General features: G+C 42.6%; 1 protein-coding gene across 1 annotated transcript; it reads right to left on the minus strand.

Annotated features, from left to right (window-relative positions):
- Nucleotides 1-2106: 2106 nt before the first annotated feature.
- On the minus strand, nucleotides 2107-17714 carry arsj (arylsulfatase family, member J). The gene is made up of 2 exons (XM_056368333.1): nucleotides 16417-17714; nucleotides 2107-4125 (listed from the first exon to the last, which is right to left on the minus strand). The coding sequence occupies exons 1-2, from the start codon at nucleotides 16725-16727 to the stop codon at nucleotides 2733-2735; spliced, it is 1704 nt and encodes a 567-aa protein (XP_056224308.1). The 5' UTR covers nucleotides 16728-17714; the 3' UTR covers nucleotides 2107-2732.
- Nucleotides 17715-23522: the final 5808 nt, after the last annotated feature.

Below are 23522 nucleotides of genomic sequence, written 5' to 3' on the forward strand. Positions count from 1 at the left end.
GTCTGGAGAGTGACGAGCAGCCGAGAGAGACTGTCCATAAATTTACTGCTGTCTTTTCTCAGACACCTGAACTTTTCTAATCGGCTTCAATAAATGTCAGAGTTGCTCTAACTCACAGAAGCGGCCCTGTAATTATAGTACATATATGTATATTTTGCAGTAGGTACTATTTGCACTGTGTACATGTGAATGCTCATGATTGGTGCGGGAAAAGGAAGCATCATCTTTGTCATTCTGGCACATTTTAGGCCTCTTCCTAGGCAGGACTTCCTATGACATCACTAACAAACATGACAGCAGCTGTTTCATATGCTTGTACAATCACTTGAAAAAAAAAAAGTCTCTACTACCTCTTACAAATGGAATGTCCCACTTTTGCCAAGTGGCTGCAGTGCACAGCCCTGCAGAGTGTAGAGCTGTGAGTAGATGCATTGCAAGCGTTAAATGTGTTCTGGCATTTTGGGTGGTGTTCACAAGATATTTCATAGGCTCTGTATTAATTCTGATTCTTTTGGACAACAGCTGCTTGATATTTCTCTGCTTTTCCATCACTTGACTTTAGGACAGATACTTCAGAGCTCAAGTCTGGCTGAGTCATGTTTCGAGTGTAGCTCTTGGCAGTGAGGTGGTCGGCTCTTTCCACTTGGCTACACATGAGTTGACTAATTTGCACCTTGATCATGCAAGAACCTAAACTATGTTTCACACGGTGCCGCAGCTAAAAGAAAAGCAACACAATCCCGCAAAGTCATATTCCTGCACTTCGCTTTGGTCAAAGCTCTCTTTGATCCATCAGGTTTCTTTTTTCCTATCATTCCCTATGAGCACTAATGGGCATTGTTAATGTGAGGCGGCAGGACGAGAGAGCTTGATGTATTGCCTTACAGTTCAGTTACAGGGAAAAAAATGCCTTTAGTTTTTCCCATAAGACGGATGCTAATGCCCATAACTGAAAGCAAATGTGAATTCCCAGAGAATCCAGGGTTTAACTGTTCCTGTGGCCCATGGGAGAGGAAATTCAGCACGATGCAATGAAATAAGAATCTGATGTATAATTCTCAGCTGTAGCTCATAATATACTGAGGGCATGGCTTGTTTTTTATGGTCAACGGTAAAGCTGAGCGTACCCAGGTAAATTCTGGTCCCCATGGGCACAATCTGGTTTGAAGACACAAATCAATGTGAGGGAGCTGAGGAAAACCAGTGCCATTAACCCAACTAGACCTCACCTGCTTTGGATTTACAGGGGGAAAGATGGAGAGACCCTCTTCATATCAGCATAGGCTGTTAACACAAACGCTGCTGTGAAAGTTGAGTCAGTGCTTGAAAGGTCTGAGGTCATAACTTGGCTCTAAGTGCAGTGCTGAGGCAGGGGGATCCACGTTAGTGTGGATGGGAGGGATGTGCAGTGTAGCCTGGCACTCTTTCCATGGGAAAGCCCCTCTCTCTCTCTGGAGCTCCTGTTGTTTAATGTGTCTGTAACAAATTTTGAGCTTTCACATTGTACTAGAGCCATTGACTTACATGACTCTTGAGAGCTGCTTAGTTAGCCAATTAAAAAGACAAACAAACAAGTTAGGGAGTCAAATAAAAAACAAAACAGAACATGTTCCATTTTGAGCATCTATAAATCTTATAGTTTGGAGTACATTTAGAAGTCATTTAGTGTCATTAAAACAGCTAATTGGCCTGTAAAGTTCAACAAATGATCCACTAGCAAAACTCGAGAACAGTTCGAGTCAGTGAGTTTGGAGAGTGTTTACATGGATGCCAAGCAACAGACACATGAAAAATAAAGTTTTAAAGATTATACATTCTGTTCACTCTTGTTTCATATCTCTTGTTCAGGACCATGACTGATGAGGCCGGTATTTTTTTAGGACTACAAGAAAAGCAATTAGGTCTTTATCACCAGTCAGATCCCACTTCATTGTATTTTCCATGAATACATGTACTTAGTGGCTACAGCTCAGCCTCTACAACTGAGAGATGTTCAAACTTTTCCAGTAATATGGGTACTTACTATCATCAGAATAAAGGAAATCTGGCTGTAGTAAAATTCCAACCAGACAGAGCTTGACAGATTGCAGGAGACAAAGATTTTTGTTTCTTGGGCTTTTATTTTGTTAATTGGAGCTTTTATTTTGTTAGTTTGTCTTACATTCAGGTTGGCCTGGTGCCAGACCAGACATCATCTAAAAGAGGGAAGAAAATCTATCATTCTTTAGTTCAGACAGACTGTGCTTATCAAACCAACGTACAAAAACTCACACATCACATAAATCGAAACTGTTACCACGACAACTGCATCGATGCAATCAACAACATAACGTAACTATGTCTTACATTAATTCTCTGTCACCAAAATTTATGGTAACTGTCTATGAAAAATGATTTGCTACTCTATGTGAAACATGAATCTACAGAACAATCCAAAGGTGACAACAGTTCAAGCATGCAACACAATCTAGAAAAATAAACATTCTATAAATGCCCCTAATGTCAACAGAAGGTCTTTACTGTGTCCAGGCAAAACAGTAGTGTTTCAGCGAATGGATCTCTTCCTTATTCGCTGGAGGCATTTCAAAAGGTCCATTTGTGTTTTTCATAAAGTATAAACTGGAGTCAAACTAAAACTAACTGGAGTCAGAGAGTCTGAAGAGGACGATCCTGAAGCAGGAAGTGTCAATCCCTGAGAAAAGGCAACTGAAGTCTTTCACAAATGGGGTAAACTATTCTACCTTCCTTTTCAGCTTTCTGTTCTTTGATTTCTTTTTCCACCTTCTTTTTCCAAGATGGTTATTAAACAAATTATTGTATCTCTCATCCTCCTCTTGCATCTCCCGCTCATCTTTGTACCAGGGTCCCCACACGCCCCCGTTGTACTGAGGGTTAGAACGCATGTCTTTGGACGGGTAGCGTACCGGCACTGCAGTCTTGTTGTACTGCGCCAGCCGCATTAGCATCTTCTTCACTATGTGTGGGTAGCGCTGAGACAAGTCCACTCTCTCATAAGGGTCGGCTGTGATGTTGAAAAGCCAGATGGATTTGCCCCGGTCCCAACGGATGCGCTCATTATGCCAGCGATTGGTTAGCCGCTGGTTGGAGAAGGTCTGTGGGGGCACCCAGTCGCTGTAGCCAGGAACACCTGTCAGGAGCTTCCAGTGGCCCACCCGGAGTGCAGCCTGGATGGCTGTGTTCCATAAACCATACCCGGCCTTCCATGAACCATTCTTGGCTTTGATGTAGATTGGGTCAATGTTATGAAGAATGTCCTGTCGAGGTGACGGACGGCCTTCACTGATAGCCTCCCAGACATCGTACCCATCCAGATTTAGATCTTCGTCTAAAGTCCCTTCACCCAGTGTCACCAGTGTGGGGAACCAGTCAGTGATGTGTACCAAAGATCGACATTTTGTCCCTTTGTTCACCAACAAGGGACTGTGAACGAAGCCCACTGCCCTGATGCCTCCCTCCCAATAGGTGGCCTTACTCCCTCTAAGGGGCCAGTTGCTTCCACCAGCTAACGGCTGGCCCCCATTATCAGAGGAGTACACTATAACTGTGTTGTCATAATAACCGTAGCGTTTTAGCGCTATCGTGAGGTTGTGGATGGCTTCGTCCAGGCAGGACACCATGGCAGCATATTTACGTCTATGCAAGTTTGGAATGCCCTTGTAGCGCTCGAGGTAGCGGGCAGGAACCTGCAGCGGGGAATGAACTGCCTGATAGGCTAAGTAGAGAAACAAAGGTCTGTGAGGGTTGTGATTTGCTAAGATGTTGACTGCCTTTCTAGTAAACATCAAAGTGGAGTACAAGCCGCGGTCCTGTTCCCAAGCTGCCTCCTCCCCTTCATATAGATCATAACCACACATACCGGGTCCTTCACATTTATAGTGACTGTAGTAGTCCCCGCTTCCTAGCAGAGAGCCAAAGAAAGTGTCAAAGCCACGCTGGGTGGGCAGACAACCACGCTTGTAGAAGCCCAGGTGCCACTTGCCCACCATGTGGGTGGAGTATCCTGCTTGCTTGAGCTTCTGGGGCAGGGTGACATTTTCCAGGGGTAGGCAGTTGGGCTGGGTAGCTCGGATGATGGAGTGCTGAAGGCCTGTGTGGATCTGATACCTACAAAATAAAAACAGATACCACCCCATCAGAGACATGACAAATTTTTACAGAGATCTGCATCTTTGTAGAAAATACCTGAAGAAAGTGTGATTACTGCAGGGACATTTTCCCCTTGAAACATACAGTCCATGTTACTCAAAACTAAAAAGGTCTATAGCTAATACTGTAAGAAGTGAGTTAATTACTGTGACAAGCACGATCCATGATGATTCAGGCGGCCATGAAATTACACGCAATTATGTCTTTGCTTCCTCTGGGGTTGGGTGATTGGTATATATACGTGGCAAATATATCAGCTATCAATGATCGTTGAATCCATCACCGATTGGTCTTTTTGGGCCATTTTATGGGCCATTCTTATTTTGCATATTCAATGGTCTGCTTCCTTAAGAATTCATTTCAATAAGTAATGAACCTGTAAAGGACAATTCAAAGTGTGTGCTAATAGGAACTGGCAGTTGGAGTTGAGCCATATTATGCACATTCTGGTTGAACTGATTTCCATCTTTCACAAAACAGGGCAGTGACAAAATGAGGCGTCTGTAATAGGTGCTGTCTGATCAACTGATCAGCTGAAAAGAAAGGTCAACACATAAATCATATTTTGGAACTAAACCACCCTAATTATCTAATAGCACGTCATTGCCACCTCTGTTCACTCAGAAACTGCAAGTGGAAACGTACATATGACGGCAACTTATTGCTTATCAAAGATCTCACTGTGATTTATTTAATTGAAGAAAAGTAGCCTATAGGCTGTAATGTTTCAGTAAAGTTTCAATTTCAGCAATTGCCGAATGTTGGGCTGACAGTGGCCAGCTGGAATTGTAAACATGTTGCCCAACCCTACTTTCTTCCTGTAAGTGACAACCTGGCTATATTTCCAAAAATGCTGAAAAACCTGCCTCTGTATTATTTACTCACACTGTCAACAACCAACTCACAAACTGGTCGAGACATGATAACAGGACCTGCTGCATGAGTTTACTACCTGAATACTGAATCTTTGTATTGGAAATTAAACACTGATACATTCAATCCAACTGTAATTACAATGGACCCCGTCCAAAGCAAACACATTTGAGCTGACAGACGCTTATAGGCTGGCAGAGTAATGTTCAGCTGACATGTAACAGTGCAGTGAAAGGAGTCGGATGGCTAATGGTGGGTGGAGGCGGGAGGCCCAGAGCAAAAACAGAAGACTTGTCACTCAAAGCCAGACAGGAAGCAGAGCTGTGACCTGTAGCTAATGATGCTGTGACAGCCATCTTGGCAGCTAGCTGACTATTGAACTAAGTGAAGGACATACACTACAGTTTGTATCAAGAGACTTTGATATAAAATGCAAATGAAAAGATTGAAGTGCTTTTGGGAGAGCAGGAAGGATGGAGTCAGCCGTTGTCTGCTGTACTTTATTTGACTTTTATTGTCATTTAGCACAGAATGATCATATGACAGTATATCTGCAGGCATTTCATAGAACTAAACACAAACACCCCCCACCCATTGGATTTTGAACACTTTCCCATTCCACACGACCACATCATCAATTACTCAACCACTGAGAAATTCACCAATGACAAGCTTTGAGAGACATTTCCAAAGTGATGTCATTTTGCTTCCTTGATAAGCCTGATAGAAGCAAATTAGTAACATCACTGAGTGCTATATATTGTAAAATGTGACCTCTTAAGTAGATTTGTCTGCTAGATTTCTACTCACATGAAGGCGGGTTACATCTGTCCCTCATTACAGTGCCTCAATGAACCTCAACAGTTGTAGCGCACTCACAGAAATGTAATTCAAAGTATCAAAAATTACCACTGAATGCTTTTGTTAGATGAAAAAATGATTAAAAACGTGTTTAAATTCCACAGAATGAGGCATTAAAAGAAGTTAAGACCAACATATTAATTGCTGATATCAGTATACACATCAGCTGATATCAGCATATAACATCGGCCGATAAGTAGCAGGAAAACGAAACAGAAATTCAAAAGAGTTACATAGTTCGTCCATCAGAGAGAATCGTTTAAAACATGTTTGTTTAAGTAAAATGATATGAGCTCACATATCCTCATATCATCATCAGCCTGAAGAATTTAGTCTTGGCCAGGCTTTAACGACAGCATTGTCTAGGTAACTACAAATTCAGGCACTTCACACATCCATTTGGTTCCTTGTAACTGAGACCCCGACCAGGAACCCAAGCTGGGCTGGGCCTAAATTATATCCAAGGAAAAGATAAATACCACTCACATAACATGTTAATTAGTGAGCTGTGGTATACTTTTATTAATCAATAAAAGATGTGTATCTAATGTCTAAGATGTGTGCACTAAACAGAAAGAACATGCACAGACTGGAAGAAGACTCGTGACTGGTGGGAGATAAGGCCCCAAAAAAAAAAGAAACATGGGCTGACATCATCACATGTACAAAAATTAGGGTGGGGCAATTGGATCTGGGCAAAAGTATAGGTCTTTTTGAATTTATAGCCAGAACATAAAAAAACAACTGGAACATGATAATAAAACCTGGAAATAATGGTAGAACATTTCCAAAAGAGTGTAAAACACGGAGGTACCTTGGATCATATACTCCACAATAGGTGGAGACCCCCCAGGAAACATAAGAGGATGCTTGTCGGATTCTGTTTTAGTGTCTGTGTTCATGAATCAGCCTCAGTTTGCTGTATTTAGTTCGAAGTACAGTAAATCCAAGAATTATACTCCACTCTTCATTGCCTCTGTGTGCGTTTCTTTATTCTTAAGGTGTTTCTTTAATTCCTTGGTTGAAATAATATCGTCATAAAGTTGTGTAATAGAAGACCTGAAGAGCCACTGGCCTGCCTGAAGAGTTCTGCTGTGACAGATCTTTAAAGGTGTTAGGGAAATTTTGTAACCTTGGACAGAGCCAGGCCAGCTGTCTCCCCTGCTTCAGGTCTCCAGGCAAAGCTAAGCTAGCCCAGAAAGAAAGAAAATGAGTGAATTTTTCAAGAGGTTGAAATATTTCTTTCAGTCTAACTTTCAGCTTGATTCTGTTTTATTGCTACGGGTCCCAGTCTGTAAATTGAATCCCAAATTGATTCAAGCTTCCTCAGCTCTGACCATGTGGTAGATCTGAATCAGAGTGAGAGTGTGAGCTGTGAAATGCTCGGAAAAAATATGTTTGCTACTCCTTTTGAGGCGGATGCTGTGTAATTGGTGGTCCATCACACTGCTGCCAGAGGCAGTGTTCTCCTTCTATTTGGATCATGTCTAATTACACTCTGTTTGGATCAGCTCTGGGTCCCGCAATCACAACTATGAACTGTGGGATTACTGGTGTGACTTTATAGCGGCCAAGTCAACTTTATCATTACTGAGACTGTGACTGTGTTTTTGTCCCACAGCTGGGAAGCAACTCTCCGAGGACGAACACAAGGGGCTCTGACTTCATTTCTGTCTGACTCCCCTCGTCTGCTTTGAGTGAAAGAAAGACACCCAGGAGACGACTGATGCAACCAGATGCCTCTTCACCTTCTCCCCTCTCTTAGCGCTCCCTAGCTCTCTCCAGAGGTTAGCGGTGTGCAGTCAGGCTGTCACCAGGGAGAGGGAGTGAAAATAAGTGTCTGGTTTAGGTTTCCACGGAGAAGGATTGAGTTGGTGGAGAACCAGAAGGTTGGTCAGGCCTCATGAGCCTCTTCTCCACATGGAGAATGCAAAAGTCCCTCAAGGTTTACACCACCATGTGGCGTATGCAATGAACTCTGATTTAGAACTCAAACACAACACACTCAGGACATGTCCCCATAAAATCACAGACTGAACTGCATTTAGTTTTTTGATGACCAAATGGGACAGTTCACTGGACTGGAGTCAGGAAATCAGTCATGTCTACATTGTAATTTTTTTTTCTGCTATGTTTCTTTTTTTAATTCTATCTATGCAATACAGCGCAACAAAACAAGTGTAGACAAGTACAGGGACACAAAAACAGCCACAACAAAATATGCAGTGAGACAAAGACTAACGACAAAGACAAAGGAGACAGAAGATACTGAGCAATACAATATGAATTCAAACTGGTGGGTCTGTGGTCCGCAAGAGACAACAGACCAACTAAAATCACCTCCTTGTGGTTCTCTTCCTCCTCCACTCAGACTAGTTCTGAGTGATGGCTAAAAAGAGTTTTGTGCAGTCACACTGACCTTTACCTTTGACCTTTAACCATCAGTTCATCCTTGAGTCCAAGTGAATGTTTGTGCCAAATTTGAAAAAGTTCCTTCATGGCATTACTGAGATATTGTGTCTAAGAGAATGGGACGGACAGATAACCTGAAAACCATGTCTCCAGCTCAGAACTGTCACCACACACAGGGGAACAGGGGATCAGGCATTGAGTTGTGGGATAAAGTGGGTTGATCATGTGTGTGTGTGTGTGTGTGTGAGTGTATATCCGTGTAGAAAAAAGCATAATAACATAATGGGGGTTAAGCTATCGCTCCCTAAATGCGTTATGAAATTACAGGTTATGAATTGGGACAAGCATGTGATGCAGGTCATCTGGCACAGTGAGTTATTAAAAAAACATTGCACAGACTCTACAGATGTAAGCTGTAGCCTCCACTGGCCGGTTTCCTCGGGGAAACCCTGACCATTGACCCACCTCATCACAATGTGTTTTAATGCCAGCTGCAGTAAGTGGAGACATGCGAGGCAAACCTGGGGGCACTGTGCTGCTCTGTGATCTGCTAAAACAAAATGCCATCTAGGTTTGATGCCTCCAATACTTCTGGAAATCAAGTTAGGAAATTGTAATATTTACAACTTGGAAAACGGATTCCCAGGGATTCAAATCCGGTTCCCAGGACCTTCAAAATTTTTACCTCCCCAGGAAAATAATAGAGCACGGTTCTGAATTTGATACCTCTATCTGTTGTCTGAGTGCAGCTCAGTGAATACAGAATGAGACCACATTGGCCCCCGGTGGGAGCCAAAAGAGAGTCTTGGTTTCATATAGCAATGAGAAGAGTTTCTTGTCACTTGGTGGTCTAGGCAGGAGAAGTCTGAAACCCAACTATAAACACACACTCTGGGAGACAGAGGAGGTTTTGTTGGTCTGTCATTAGAGGATGAGATTCAAATTCAATGAGCTAAGACAGGGATGGGAATGAAGGGAAGACGTAAAGCCAACATGTGTTTGTAGGTAAGACTACAACATCAACAAGTCAAACCAAGCCTGATATGGGTATGTGATTCTTCAGAAATAAACAAGCTTGTTTATTCCACTATTTTACTGAAAAAAATCCACATAATACATGATTAACTCAGAGAAGAGTGAGTACTCGTAAAAGAGTGTTCTTTCTGAATTTAGACTTGTTATTTGCCCATAAATGTCTGCTAAATGCCTCTTGGATGTATTACACTCCATTACCTACAATCTTCTTCTGCATTAATTCAGTTTATGAGGATCATTTTTCTACTTCTGCCCTTCATTTGATGAACTTCTGCATCAGTTCCAGGACCTTGTAAAAAAAAAAAAGACCTTGTAAGTGAAAAGAAAGAACAAAACTGAAGACCAGATACATGTGCAGATTTATCAAGACATGCATGTGTGTGTTTCAGATTCGAGACCTACTCTCACAGCTCCTGCAGGTTTGGTGGTGTTCACATACCAAAAGGTTACAGCCGTGTAATGAGAATGTCATGCTAAGTGCAGCCTGTGATCCCTCCACAGATCAATCAAGCCAGCCTGAGGTCTTGACGGAGAACGGTACGAGGTGGAATGCAAAGACTTTCAAAGTATCCCTGTGTTGTTTCTCTTTGACATTCAATGGGATTCACAGTGAAACTTGGTCTTGACTTTGCAGGTCTTGGGGCATGTGAAGGACAGTTCTAGGTCTGAAAATAATGACTGCAATAACTGCTGCCCTCCAGAGACCTTCCTTCCTTCCCTGCAGTCTCTCCACATGTCATGTCCAATGTGACGGATTTATAGCTTCTTTTAAAACCAAGCGAGGCATGAATGGGTAGCCACAGTACAGGGGCCAAAGATCTGGGGTCAAGCTGCTCTGCATCCTTTATCCAACATGGATTCAAGCCACTCGGGCAGGAAAATAGTCCCATGCCTTATCACTCCAAAAGGGCGCTGTTGCATTCCTTGAGTGAAAAGCAGAGTTATGGTCTTAAACTCTGCTGTAATCACGCTATCTCCCTGGTTTATTTTCACAACCGCTGAGCCACAAGGCCAACAAATCACACACGCCATTAAATTCCAATCACAGAGCGCCGGCAATCATTCAAGTCCCAGAAGACAAGTGCATTGGCCACTGCTCCAGCCACTGAGGTGGTGGAGGGTTCCTGAGTAGACCTTCTGTCCAAGCCGGGGCCCTCTCTTATATTCCTGCTCCATATCTTCCTCACACATGGTTCAAATAAGCAGCCTCAAACCAGAACTCTGCATTTAATCAAAGTCAGCCCACGAGTAGTTCGTCTTACTTAGCTCTTCCTTTCTGCAAGCTCTTCAATTACTGTCCTTGCTATCTTTGAATATTTCCCTTCACTTGTACCCCTTCCTTGGCCTTTGTGATCTCATGTCTTCTCTTCTAGACTCTTACAGGTGATTTACAAATCGTCTCCTGTCAAGACTTTCTTTTCCTCAAATTCAAACTCCAACTTCTCCACAAACTTTGCTTATTTGTCAACTCTAATATCCTCTCAGTCAGGTGGATCCAGGGTCCTAGGACAAACTGGTGTGGAAGTGAAAGAGTGACAGATCACTGAAACAACAAGAAAAGGGTGAGTGAGAGGCTAAGACGGGTCTGAGATAAGTGTGGACAGATGGGAAGTGTGAGAACAATTAGGAGACGGAGTTGTAGCGCGTGAGGAGCAGAGTGAAAAAGAGCTGCTTTAAGCAAACAAACAGCCCAACTCTCCTTGTGGTTCAGACCCGATTCACATCCAGAGGTCTATAATATAAAAGCGCATTGTTCAGGGATGACAGAGGAGCTTTTTGGAGCCCAGCCACAGATGCTACAGATCTGCTCCTCATTGCCCTGAGAACCCAGAGCGCATTCATCATCTCCTGTTTGTTCTAGGATGGTGGCCCATTCAGTGCTGTAAGAGACTGATAATGAAATTTTATTTTATTGGGATTTTCGTTGCTGGACAAGAGCGACTGTGGTTAAACACCTGTGGAAAAGGTGAGTGGGGGAGGACTTCTTTACATTATCCTTGTCTGAGATGGAAATGCAGACAAGAAAACAGCTGGAATTTGCTGGTATTGATCGCAGGTGTGAAGCTGACCAAGAGTCAAGGAAAGATGCACAAAGGGTTAGAGAGTCAGCTGCTGTTACTAGAGCTGAGAGGCATTGCTTATAACACACTGAACTTTCCAGTCTGGACAGGTAAGCTGACAGGACTTTGGACTCCAGAAGCATATTTACTTAATTACAAAGATCCAAAACAGGTGAAAGGCTTTCAGAAACATTTATCTGCAATGTCATGTGCGCATTCCTCAAACAAGACGAACATATTTCTCTGTTAGGGGGCTGCCAGAGGAACAATCTCTACCCCCACCTTTGGCGATCCAGCTCTGTTGATGAGGACAGATCAGTGGGAGGGTTGTGTGGTTGAAGTTGGTTGTGGTGAACAGCTAGAAACTTGAAGGAAAGCTCTGACTTTAAGCTTCTAATCTCATCAGCGCAGCTTAAAGAAAACCAGACAGGTTGAAATTTTTCTGATGCCATGAGTTTCCCAGGGGGGGAACAGTGTGGAAATCTTTTCTCTAGCTCCTGTTGCTGGAAGGTTAGAGAACTTTGTTACGGTTCCAACAGCAGCTGTACACAACTACTGCCAGCTCCTTTTTTATCTTCTCTGTTTTAACATGGAGCCTTCATATGCTTCACTTCTGACCAAAATCTTGTCAACACACTGAAGACGACATTCTGTAACAATATGTCCTACTGATGAAAAGCTTGTGTCCCCCTCCAGGTGACATCCAGCTGGAATATGATCCTTTAAAACAGCTGCCTCAGGTCACTCTCCATTCAGATCCATGAATTGTGTGTAGCTCCTGAACACTGTGTAACATTGCGTAGAACTGTACAGGCAGTATCAATACAACCTGTGTGGGGATGGGGTGATTTTCTTTTTTTCGTCGTCTGGTGGTGCAATCATTTTTACATGTGTTCCATCTAAGGCTCCGATCACACCGGGCAGACCGACCATGAAGCTGCTTTATTTCTCTGTAGCTGTTGAACATCTAAAGGAAATGGTGTGAACAGAGACATTTATTGTTTGGTGAATAGATCGGCCTACAGGCGACTGGGAGATCTCTTTCACAAACTCCACAACGATGATCATTCCCTCGTGATTGAGTCGTATCTTTTAAGTAATTCAGCATTGCGCAAGGTTTCAAAAACACTGCAGCGTAGAATGACAGCAGCCCTTTATGATTCTTTGTGATTTGGTCTAAGTGAGTTAGGAGCTCTCTCCACTACTTCTAACTTCTCCCAGACTTAGGTGCAACTTTTAGCACTAAGTGGCTTTGTGAATTACTCTGTTAGAAAAGTTAGTAGTCCTAAAGTTAGGACTGACACGCCCATTATTTGTGGTTTTCTCCTAAATCCGCAAGTTCAGAGCTACTTTTAGCCTTAAGATGCTTTGTGAATATGGGCCCTAATGCTTTTTGTTTCTTTTATTTGGTCTCCTCGTAGAAAAGATTCAGAAGACTGCGATATCTACCTCTGCGTTTTCCGCTGCGTTCACTCTGTCAAACCAGGACTGTGTCAAACAGGATGTAACGGTCAGACAACCCGTCCAAAACACTCATCCAGGTTTTCTTCAAAACCCCACTGGTCCCTAAAAGTATTCCTGTTAAAAATAGTGATGGCATAATTCACAATGGGTGAGTGGACTGGTCATGTGAGGGTCATATCGTTGGTCTCAGGATGTTTATGTTGACCCTGCAGTCCTTTGGGTATATTTAGTCATTTATGAGGCAGGACAACCTGTCCATCTGGGTGACAGCTGAGAAAAACACAGACTGAGTGGACCATCAGCATAAAAAAAAAGAATGCCACAAAAAAATCTGATTGCGTGTGGTTGCCATGGTAACCAGTCTAAACAGCTTTTGTAAATTTAATTGGGCTCTATGAAGCACTGTTGTTTTGGGCTCAATCCTTTACTGAGTCTGATATTTGACATGACAGGTCTCCAGCTGACACAGGCTGCTGATGTTTGAATGTATACATGGATGGATGGTGTTCTTTCACTCAAATTCAACCACATACCCACTCTTCTGCAACCTTCCACTCAGGAATACAAGCCTGGAAACATAATTGAATCTACACCTACATTTCCACGTGGATGTTAGCTGAGTTTTTGTTGCACTTTTCTCATTATTTTCTCAGATCCTTGCCAGAAAACATTGGTGCCCAGCAAGCCTCCTCCTTTTAGCTAAGGAGCAGAACAGATGGTGGAGCCAGAGGAGGAGAAGCCCTGCAGAGCTGCATGTACAAAGAAGGAAACTGCTGATGTGAAACATTCTATAAGCAAACTACAAAGCCAGACCGCAACTGACCCCCCCATGATACAGTACACATTAACCAGCCTCGCCCACTAATATCTCTTTACAGCTTCCTTCTGCCCTCTAACATACTAAGTGGTTGCTAGGGTAACACTGCTGCTCCCCAAATTGGAAAAACTTAAAAATTAGTTTGACACAAATCTTAACTGAAGCCTCACTTACAAGCTTTTTCTGGAGCGACACTGTGGCCCCCCGTTCTCACAGAATCCTTCCATAATCATGCTCTAGGTTTTGGAACTACACTTCCCTTCATTTTGGAGCCAGTTAGTTAGATGCGGCCCAACAACCACACTAAGTTATTTTATGGCATAAACTGCCTTAATGTGACAAAATTATAACTCTGACTTCGGCCTGGATGCCAGTGTCGACTGGTTCAGCTGGGGGGAGGGGGGGGGGGGGGGGGGGCGCTGCACCCCTTCTCCCACCAGTCCCTGACGGGGACGTCCTAATCATCATCTCTCTTATTTCCCCACATTTCCGTCATTATTGTCCCCTAACAGCAATTGTGTGTACAATACACAGTATGCTAAATGTTCAGTGGCTTTCATTAGCATTTAAATGAAATCTTTCTAGAGTTACTTAGAATTTTTTTTTCATTTTTCAAATCAAACATCTAGGACATTGACATAAATTACATTAAAATAAATTTCATAAAAATACCTGTGACAGCTACATTTATGGACTATGAAATTCTGCAGTTTGGTGGAAATATTGTAAAAATGTGTTACGTACAGCATCATTTCTCATTTTTTTAAAAATCCCAAAAGACAAATGAAATATTCCTGCCCAGTTATGATTTATTGTGAAGAATCCAGTGTGATTTTAGGCTCTAAAGCTTCCAACTGAATCCTTTTCCCTATAACCTATAAGCCATTTGTATAAATCTATGGTTTCAAGCCCGGAACAAGTCCCGTACAAGTCTTATCATACATCCATGAAGTCCTCTAGCACAGATCTGGCGCTGCATGATGATGAATGAACACGCAGCGCCAGATCCAAAATGCAGTTTGCTTGTTTTCATAGCCCAGAGGTATGATGGGAGTAACACTACTGTGCATATTCAGTAGGCTGCATAAAGTTGGAAGTAACCAGGAAGCCAAAAACTTTTTGGCGTATGCGCCAGGCGAGCTATTCTCATAAGATTGAACAGGCACCATTTTTACATCTGGCATCCTGGTGGCACAGACTGGAGTGTCGAAGGTAAGACAGCAGACATCACTGAAGATGCAAAAACACCACAATCTTATGAACAAGTTCATCCAAGACACACTGAGGACGAAGGAGAGAGAGAAGCCATCGCTAACTGCTAAGCTAAGCAAGCAACAGAGGGATAAGTGAGAAAGATTCTAAAAGAATGAGAGAGCTATGAGTGCTTGAGCAGAACTAGTGTAAATGCCTCTGCTGCTGCTGGTGAACAGGCCAATCAGCAGTCCTCTGGGCGTGGATAGATGCGTTTGTGCCCTGACCATGTGTCTATTAGAACATCTTACACTGCTAAAATGGCAGCTTGTCAGCGCTGGGCTGCTCTCTCTTTCCTCCAGCTGTTGGTGGATGTTTGTTTGGAATGTTTCTCTTCCTTCTATGCTGCACCATTCAGGTGCATATGGGACCTTGTGGTGGTGGTGCTGTTATGCATGATGCAATGGAGGCCAGGAGCACACTGGATGTGCTGTGTGCACATGATGGCTGCAAAACATCTTGGTTAACAGGTTAGCCGTGGCTGTGTCGCGTGATCTAGAAATGAGGTGTGACCATAGACTGTAAATTAAGATGGACGTAGCCTCTGTGACGTTCTGAAGAGTGGGTTTGAAGCTCAGAGTGAGCTGCCCCACCGTTGCCATCTTGGCAGTACGTGCCTCCGCCCTTAACTTCCAGCTAATCCAAAAACGGGCAAGGGGGGGGGGGGGGCGCATGTCGAGCAGAGATTTAGGTGCATGTCAGCTTGTGGCAAACATACGCTCACTCACCTGTCACTCAAAGCAGCCTTCAATATGCAGAACTATAACCCTAACCCTCAATAAAATGTAAACGAGTGTTAAATTCACCCTGCGTACAGTTGTCATGAAGGAGGAAATTAGCTATAGAGACCAAAACTGTGTTTTTTGTTCCAGACTGTAATCCATCATCTTCCGGAGGGAGTGCGGTTATACTGAGCAATGAAGAGCTGGGTTCAATTTTCTTTGTCATGGCAGTTGCTTCTAACAGTTATGAGAACATTGTGTTCACCATAGTCATTGTAAACAACATACACAAAATAAAATATCCATTCATTATCTAAACCTGCTTATGGGGCTGGAGCTGATCCCAGATCACATTAGGTGAGAGATTACTTAATTATCACATATCTGATTTCCAATTAGTTATAATGTCCATTACCCAGGGGGGAATGCGTCTGACCTTGTGTGTAATTGAATGCACCTTTATATCTTGTCAAATTGATGACCTCATCCTCCTGACACTCACTTGTATCTTATGTTGTAAAATCTTATCAAAATATAAGCTTGACAAACTTTACTCTTTACTGCACTTCACAGCGGACTGGAGTGGGAGAGTACGATATGTATCACTTCTCTTTCTCCCTCTCTTAGAAAAGGGTTGGATTAGTCCTGATCATGATGATCAGCTGTGTTCTTTCAGCTGGTAACTGGGTCCAAGCTGATGTTTGTTAGATTGCTTGGAGCTCTTTCTAAGATACTGTTCTGAAATGCACTGTACCTGCCGGTCATGAGCTGGCTCCTGGAGGGGCTGCAGAGCGGCTGCACGTAATAATTCTCCAGTTTGACTCCCTGCGCCGCCAGCCGGTCCAGTGTCGGGGTTTTGATCTCTGAGCCGTGGTACCCAACGTCCCGGAAGCCTTGATCATCCACCAGGATAAAAATGATGTGCGGTTGAGAGCTGGGCTTATCAAATTCATTTCCTCGGTTGCGCAGCTCCGCGTTCCAGTTTTCCCATGACATCTGAATGCTCCACGTCTGAGAAACGATGAAGCTGAGGAATAAACTCACCGGGATCCACAAGATAAACATGTTTCAGCCGGATTCAGAGCCACAGCAGCGGTTAGTGTTGGTCGGCGGGACGGTGCGTGCGCGCGGAAGCGTTTTGCACATGTTTGGGGGGAACAGCAACACTTGGAAATCGGGTTCTCACAGTGCACAGTCTTTTTCTCCGACCACAGTCCCACTGACAGCTTCGCGGTTTTGTGCAGAAAAATCAGAGGCGTCAATACCGACGGTGAATCCACGTGGAAACCGAACACATCTCCCGAGCAGCTGCTGTTTCCAAAACTAGTTCATTAAAAACCACACGGAGGTTTGTCACTGCGTTCAACCAGTCTATCATTCCTCCGACTGTGTGGTTGTGGCTGTTGTCAAAAGACGCGCAGAACTTCCAGAGTCCAAACAGACCGTGGAGCAGCTGGTGCAGAGTGTTGACGGAAGAGCTCCTCCATCCTGTCAGACAGCGGCCCCTTCACAGCTCACAGACACCGAGGACAACACGGCGAACACTTGATGTCCTCTTGAGGAGGCAGGTCCATGTGTTCGTCCTCTGCAGCTCCCCGACACTAACACCGTATCGACGATGCGTTCACGATCAATTGTAAAAAATTAGACTTTTGGAGATTTACCGGGAAGAAACGCAGCACACAGCTGTCATCTGGTTACAGTGTGATAATGATAATGTTTGGTTGCTGTTAATAAGCACTTCTTCTTTCTTTCTATGTAATTCACATTAAAAGTCAATCATATAAGATGTAACATTTGTTTTATTTTGGCATATTTTTTTCTCCCAAGGGTGTTACTCCATGATGTGGTCCTTCTGGACCTGGAAAACATCTAAACCTTAATTAGAACTTTTAAAGCTCCATATTTTCTTCTTCTCCTGTGTTTTATTTGAAGTGTTGATCCATAAGAAGATATATTTGTGGTTTTAAGAAGCAAAAACCATCTCAATTTAGTTTTACATCTCCTCCATAGGGCTTCTATGTGGAGCTCTAGTAACAACAGGTCAGTGAGCCAATCAGAAGAGAGGAAGCTCTGAGCCTATCTTCTGAACCAAATCCTGTAAGATTCGATTGTGGGTCTAGGTGGGCGGGGCTCGGCGCACGGCTTAGACTGCTTTGTTGTGACATCACAAAGTTCCAGAAGTCCTGACTGCTGGTTTTAAGGCTCAGTTTGTGAATACAGGCTGTGTGCATTTCTCTGTGGACTGAGGCTTTGATACTTTCACAGTATTAATATAGAACCTGGACCTGATCTATAATCAAACAACACATGGACAGAGACCTTTAGACTGTATGGACCTTTAACATGTAATAATAAAACGTTTGTAAGTAATGAAAAAAACTTTCAAAACCAATATTACAATATTACATTTATTATCTCAGATTATTCATGTGCAATCAACAGGCATACGATCTGGTCGTATACAGGACCAGATCACTAACCTGCTAATTTCACTAATCAATAATCATCTGTTTCCTGTGATCATCATCCTCCTCAAACACACTGGATGTGTCTGCACTGATGAGACTGACTGATCCTCATGGCGGCTGTCTTCCACAGAATTGATCTGTTTTCATTGTGGTTCCTTGGCAAGTCATATAATTTGTTTTTCTTTTCTGGATTTACACTCCTGAAGCCGGGCATTTGATTTATGTGTTGGCCCTGGAGTAAAGGCACATAAATTACAAAAACAGAGCTGGAGAATTATATTTCACATCCTCCTTGTTGAAATATAAGGACATACAGTAGGGGATGAATACACATGAAGCTGGTTGCATGGACAACCATTCAGCAAGAGACAGTTGTTCATATAAAAGTTGTAGTGAACAAAGAAGCACAAGGAGGCATCAAATAATAATAGTGTGAATTGCAATTTTCCCTTTTTCATTAATTTTCTTAATCATATGCTATCAAAGTATACAGTCTCTGTGTGCTGGAATAAATCCACTAAAGCCATCTCTTAGCCAGCGAGACTAGACTTCAATCTCAGGAAGAATAAACATGTGCATTAAAGGGAAAATCCAAAGACTCTGAAAAGATCTGGGGACTTGAAAAAACGTAAGATTTTTCAATACAGGAATTTTGTTTATTTTAAAGTATAAAGTTGTGACGTCGGTAAGTTGGACTGATTGTACAAACAAGTAGTTTTTGTTTACCCTTTCTTCTGTGTATTTATCTAATAAGTATATTTTGCTGCCTTTCTTTTTTTCCACATGTTGGGCAATATCCTGAACCCCAAATTACCCCTGATGGCTGTTCCATCAGTGCATGGGTGAATGTGGAGAGTATTGTAAAGCAGAGTGGTGTATATATGCAGCCCATGTCATACATGTTATGGTTTTCTTTCTTTACTTTTTGGATCATGTATTTTTATGTTTTATAAAGATTCAAAACAGAATGAATACAATGGTTAAAAAAGATCTCAAATGTAATGTTCTGCACTGTTGCTTTGTTGTAGAGCTGTGAGCATTGATTCACTCAGCCTCTCTCTCTCTCTCTCTCTCTCTCTCTCTCTCTCTCTCACAAACACATTGACAAGAGGCATTCAGGGTGTTTGTTGACTCACAGATGATGCAGCAGCAGCCTGGTGTTGCTCTATAACCGCCATATTAGCATGATTCCAGGCTGCTTATGAAGAGGCCTGCTGTGAGCCACTGAACTGGGCAGGGGGTGTCTCAGGGGCCTGTACAGTTTGCCCGTCAAAGACCCTCACAAGCTTCAAGGTCCTGGAAATGCATGCATGCACAAACACACCCAGCAACCCACTGGTAGTGAAACATGAATAAATTTTCTGGATGAAGTTGACAGATTGGAGCATCCAAAGCAAACAGTGAGGCGGAGAGTGTCTCCAGCGTGTCTGCGCATGTTGCCAGAAGGAGCATAAATGAATGAATCATTACAATGCATGTTGGAATTAAATGTATTCTATTCCTCCTGCTTTTATGAGACAGCTATTAAGTCAAATGGAAGTCGTCAGCAAGAGAGGTACAATTCCTTAGTCATGCTATTACAAGGTGGGCGGATATAACTCAGAAAACTTCAGCCCCCTCCAAGACCTGACCTCAAGCTCTCTGACATCCTTAAGGAGCTGAGTGATCTCATCCTAAGTCAGTACTCATCACCACAGCCCACCATTACAATGCAGTGGAACAGGATATGAGGAGCTTGACCGGGATTTTGTGGGAGTGCGTGCCACCGAGCGTGAAAATCCCAGAGGCACCGAGAGCCAATGATCGTTTCCAGGAAAGCCTTTGTTTTTTTGTATGGTTGCATAAAACAGCGGGAAAGTGCCCACACAGACGGCTGCCAACCCCCACCCCACCCTGCTGCCCACACCCAGCACACATGAAAACTGGCAAGACACTGGTGAGTGGTAATACTCCGGCCTCTCTGTACATACCTGAGATCTGTCCTCCACTGTAAACTCTTTGTTGTAGTAAAGCATTTCAGTGGGTGGGTGGTGGGGGGATACTCAAATTGCTTATGGACAGCCTAATTAAATTCCAGACGTAATCGTTTTAGAAGGAATCTGTTTCTTGCAATGTGAAACCGTCTCAGGTTACTGCAGCGGTCGGACAAACTCTGTGTACAAAGGCTTTTTCAGTTTGTAATGTCACTTGAATTCCAGCTGCCACACAGCAGAGAAGCAGCTGTTGGGCCGCCATTGTTAGTCCTATCTATTATTTAAGTGCTTTGGACATTACGCCGTCGGTTACTCCGTATGTTACTGTGACTGCTGAGATCACAGGACTGCCCTTTGCTGTGAGTTTTAACGGTATGATCATTGGCTATCACCATATCACAACCCTTTGTATACTTTGGGGCAAAGACAACACTGAGTGTAAAGGAGCTTGACGATTGGACATAGCAGGTGTTGAAATAACATGAAAAAAGTAGCATTTACTGGGGATCAGTTTTGGCTGTAAGAAACAATTATCATTATCAATGAATCTGCTGCTGAAGATGTAGTGCTGCTCAGAAGGCGTATCATAACCTCTTATCTTGTAAATGCAATGATGGCTGAAGCTCTTGTCAAGCAACAATCGCCACCACCTGTCAGAAACCATGTCAGATGCAGAGAAAACGTACAAATAGCCCCTTTAAGTGAAAGCACATATTAAAAGCTTGAAATGTTTGAGAAGCTGGAAATGACACATATTTAGAATTTTTGCTTGGAAAATGACTAAATTGATAATCAAGATTAAATCAATCAAATGAAATTGTTGAAGCTCTAGAATCAGTGATAACATTAGCAAGCTAGACACACTAGCTAGTTAGGCATTTAGCTAGCTAGGGGCACAGGGGAAGAAGGCTTAAATTATGCTTAATAGCTAACATGATGCAGGATTCTTATAACAGAGGTAAAAAGATGTGCAGAAGGTGACTCTGAATATGTTGCTAAGTTGCTAAGGGGTCGGAAAAGTTGCTGACTCAAGCCACAGTCGTTAAGTTGTGAGGACTGGATGCAATTGCTAAGGTTAGAAAAAAAAAGTCCTGGAATTACAAAGTGATTGAATCTTTGAACTGAATAAAACAATTCGAACTTGAAACTGGAAATTTGTAACTCCACCTCTCTTAGACACTGTTTCAACAAATGTGTCCAAAACTGTTTTGGAAATGGAAAAATGCATATGCTATCTGCAGTATACTTATAGTTTATATTTCCTCACACAAAGAATTAGGAGAATTCAACTTTAATCTGTGATTTATCAAGAGCTGCAGGCTTCCTTCTGTCTGTATGCTACAACTCTTTGTGCCAACTATGAACTGCAGCAACATTTCCACTCATACATAAAAACTTCCTGCCAGTGCAAAGGCTGTTACCCTTTTGGCTGCTTTAGCGTGAGTATGTCAACATTTCCATACACTCCTGAAGTTTAAACCAATCCAGTGGCATGACCCCAGAGTGTAAAGGAGAGTCAGCGGTTGAGTGTTGACGTGGAGATTATAGATTATCCACATGATGTATAGCACTTACTCAGGCTCTGTTGTTGCAGTGGCTGGAGTACAGTAAAGAATCCCTCAGTGTAGATAGCCCTGATCAGCAGATAGAAGGGGAATGTTAACTATGTGACTGATTACAGGGAGAGTTTCAAATTCCTTCAGCACACTTTCACAGTTACCTACAAATTAGTGGTTATTTGAACTCAATTCCTCATCATAAAATTGGCTAAATAGTCTTATTATGAAATTAACAACACTTAATAAGAAAGTAATGACTATTATATGTGGCCAGTTGCTTATGAATAAGATTACAATGAATATTAGATATATAGCTGGGAAAAGGACTTGATCAAACCTGATGTAAAGTCATTTGCAATGCCAAACAAATTTCTAGATAAGGCAAATCACATGAAAAGCTATAGAAAATAATTATTTAACTGCATGCAACTCCTGAAAGTATCATCATAAATATTAAGATTCATGTTGAAAATGTCAAAAACAAATTGACACTTATTTTCATTTAATGCAGCCATGTCCATTGTTCAAGCTGGGGCAGCACTATAAGAAAGCTGTGTATTTAATTGTATGTATATGTGTATGTTGCCTTCATGATATGTCTCTGTTTTGCTGTATTTGAGATCTTATACATTTTTGAAAAACTGTAAAAATCACCTCAGAACCTCTCTTTTCAAGCTCTTCCTCCATTAACCTAAGACCTAAAACTAACCATGTGGTTTAAGGAGTTAACTGACAGTGCTACACGGCATGGCAAGAATCACTGAAGGGTTCAGTTCACTTCAAACAATGTAGCTTGTAAATCACAGGAGAATCTCTTCTTAAAGGCACATTGCGTTTCAGTTGTTGTACATTGTATAACACTTTATTGGGCCACTTTGGGGCAACAGAACAAATGTGTGGTAAGTCACACATTTAAATATAATGACCTTATCAAGTTGATATGGTGCATGTAAACTGTTAATTCACACATCCAGCAGACACACAGCAACTTTAGCAATCATTGACCTGTGATTGTGTCCACCTGACAGATCCAATATTCACCCTGCTTTTACCTCTAACTCCTAAAAAAACAGACGAGTCTTTAACTGTTAAATGCTCCACACTAGATAGTTACTAAGTTTGTCTATAAGCCGAAAGACGCTAAAAAAGCTATGTAGAGTTGAAGGGAACCGCCTATGCCAATCATTCAGAAAAATACTGATTAGTGCAGCTTTAAGATCATCTTCTGTTACAGAGCTGTGTTCAACTCCCCGACTAACTCCTGCAATGAATGTGAATCTGATCGCACAAGTTGAGAAAGATGAAAAAAATTGTTTTAGGAACAAACTATTTTCCCAAGCATGCTTGCTCAGTAGCTTCTGCCTTACAGGAACTTCTCTCCAGAGACGGTCACAGTGCAAATGATATAATTATCTTTGAGCTGCAATAACAACAAAAGCGTTGAGGTACAAACCACAGGAATTAGAGAAACACATTATCTAATGCTGGGGATTCCAGCTTTCTCCGCCTCAAGTAACTTTTCACTGGAATTGAGGGTTATTGAGATTCATCACTTTTCTATGGGTGGAGAGGACTTCCTGCTTGGCCTGACGCCAGGATGTCGCCCTTCTATCTCAGTTAGGCAAGATGGATTCAGTCCAAACACTGTTCAGTCAAACGTTTGACAACGTTTTGGTTCTTTTTGTCTTTCCTCCATAACACCATCCAGAAACACATCCAGTCAAGCAGACCATCTGGAAACAACTTATTTCCCCTGTCAGCTGATCTCCCCATCTGAAGGCTACGTGACCTCCTGACCTTCCAGCAGATCTACTCCAAATAAAATGTGCGATGGTGCTGCAGGCACTCCCGATGAAG

The sequence above is a fragment of the Seriola aureovittata genome, chromosome 23 (assembly GCF_021018895.1).
Source record: "Seriola aureovittata isolate HTS-2021-v1 ecotype China chromosome 23, ASM2101889v1, whole genome shotgun sequence".
NCBI lineage: Eukaryota > Metazoa > Chordata > Actinopteri > Carangiformes > Carangidae > Seriola > Seriola aureovittata.